The sequence below is a fragment of the Anneissia japonica genome, unplaced genomic scaffold, assembly GCF_011630105.1.
Source record: "Anneissia japonica isolate Jap-2015-1 unplaced genomic scaffold, ASM1163010v1 scaffold19528_len990_cov185, whole genome shotgun sequence".
Lineage (NCBI taxonomy): Eukaryota > Metazoa > Echinodermata > Crinoidea > Comatulida > Comatulidae > Anneissia > Anneissia japonica.
In genome coordinates this window covers 1-1,010 of record NW_022738506.1, presented here as the reverse complement: position 1 = coordinate 1,010, position 1,010 = coordinate 1, and the positions used below count along the sequence as shown (strand labels likewise).

Sequence of the window (1,010 nt, the reverse complement as noted above, 5' to 3'; positions counted from 1 at the left end):
TCGTCTGCTTGATTCAGATAAAAAATTCTGTTAGAATGGATTTCTACAAGCCTATCACCGACTACACCGCTTCCAAGCTTGTTGAGAAGGCTAAGGCTACTATGCGACGTGTTATGCAGCCTAACAAAAAGCAGAAAGTTGAAACCGAACCGAACGATAGCGCCTCGTTCACTCCAAAATATATCTATTCCTGTTATTGAGAGTAGACCTATGGTTTCCATGAATGAACCAATGAAGAACATGCAAGGTGCAATGGATCGAAAAACTGTTACCGCAAACCAACGTATTCACCTAACAAACGAAAGACACGTTGTTGTTCAGCTCTGGGGGACTGATTACTTTGTATGTATAAGGGACTTCTATATGACGGAAGAAAACGGTTTCTTTAAACCTTGTAAAAAAGGGATTAATCTTCCTCTCAAGCAATGGTACGAAATGCTACAAAGGATAAAAGAAATCGAAGAAATGATAAGTGAAGTTTATGGAAAATTTGTGAAAGAAACGATGAAGGGACCCTTAGATAGTAACACTGTTTCTGCTACATCTACCAAGCGTATATTTCTTACAGAAAACAGGCACGTTATTGTTCAGAGGTGGTATCCCCAATTGTTCGTTTGTATCAGAGAGTATTATAAGACGGAAGAAAACGGTGACTATAAACCAGGCAGAAAGGGGATTAATCTTCCCCTCTATCAATGGTTTGAAATGTTGAAAAGAGCTAATGAAATTGAAGACATGGTACGTGAAATTAAGGGTCATGATGACAATGACAATGGTAAACATCCTGACGAAACAATGGGTTTTAAAAGACCCGAATCGAACAATGAGAACAACTATAGCAATTGGCTAAGCCAGCCTGAAGAAGATGATGACGATGATTGCGATTATGATTGTAAAGATACTTATTGTTGAAATCATCCAAGAACTGTATATAAACTTGCTGGTAAAAATTGAAAACTTCATTCGAAACTTTCTACTACCGACTTTTCCAGTCTACCAAAACTTCTAGT

The 1,010-nt window shown here is 37.9% G+C and overlaps 1 protein-coding gene across 1 annotated transcript; it reads left to right on the top strand.

Moving 5' to 3' along the window:
- The first annotated feature begins 103 nt into the window (after positions 1–103).
- On the top strand, positions 104–985 carry LOC117117594. The gene has a single exon (XM_033261942.1). The coding sequence runs from the start codon at positions 211–213 to the stop codon at positions 910–912; it is 702 nt and encodes a 233-aa protein (XP_033117833.1). The 5' UTR covers positions 104–210; the 3' UTR covers positions 913–985.
- Positions 986–1,010: the final 25 nt, after the last annotated feature.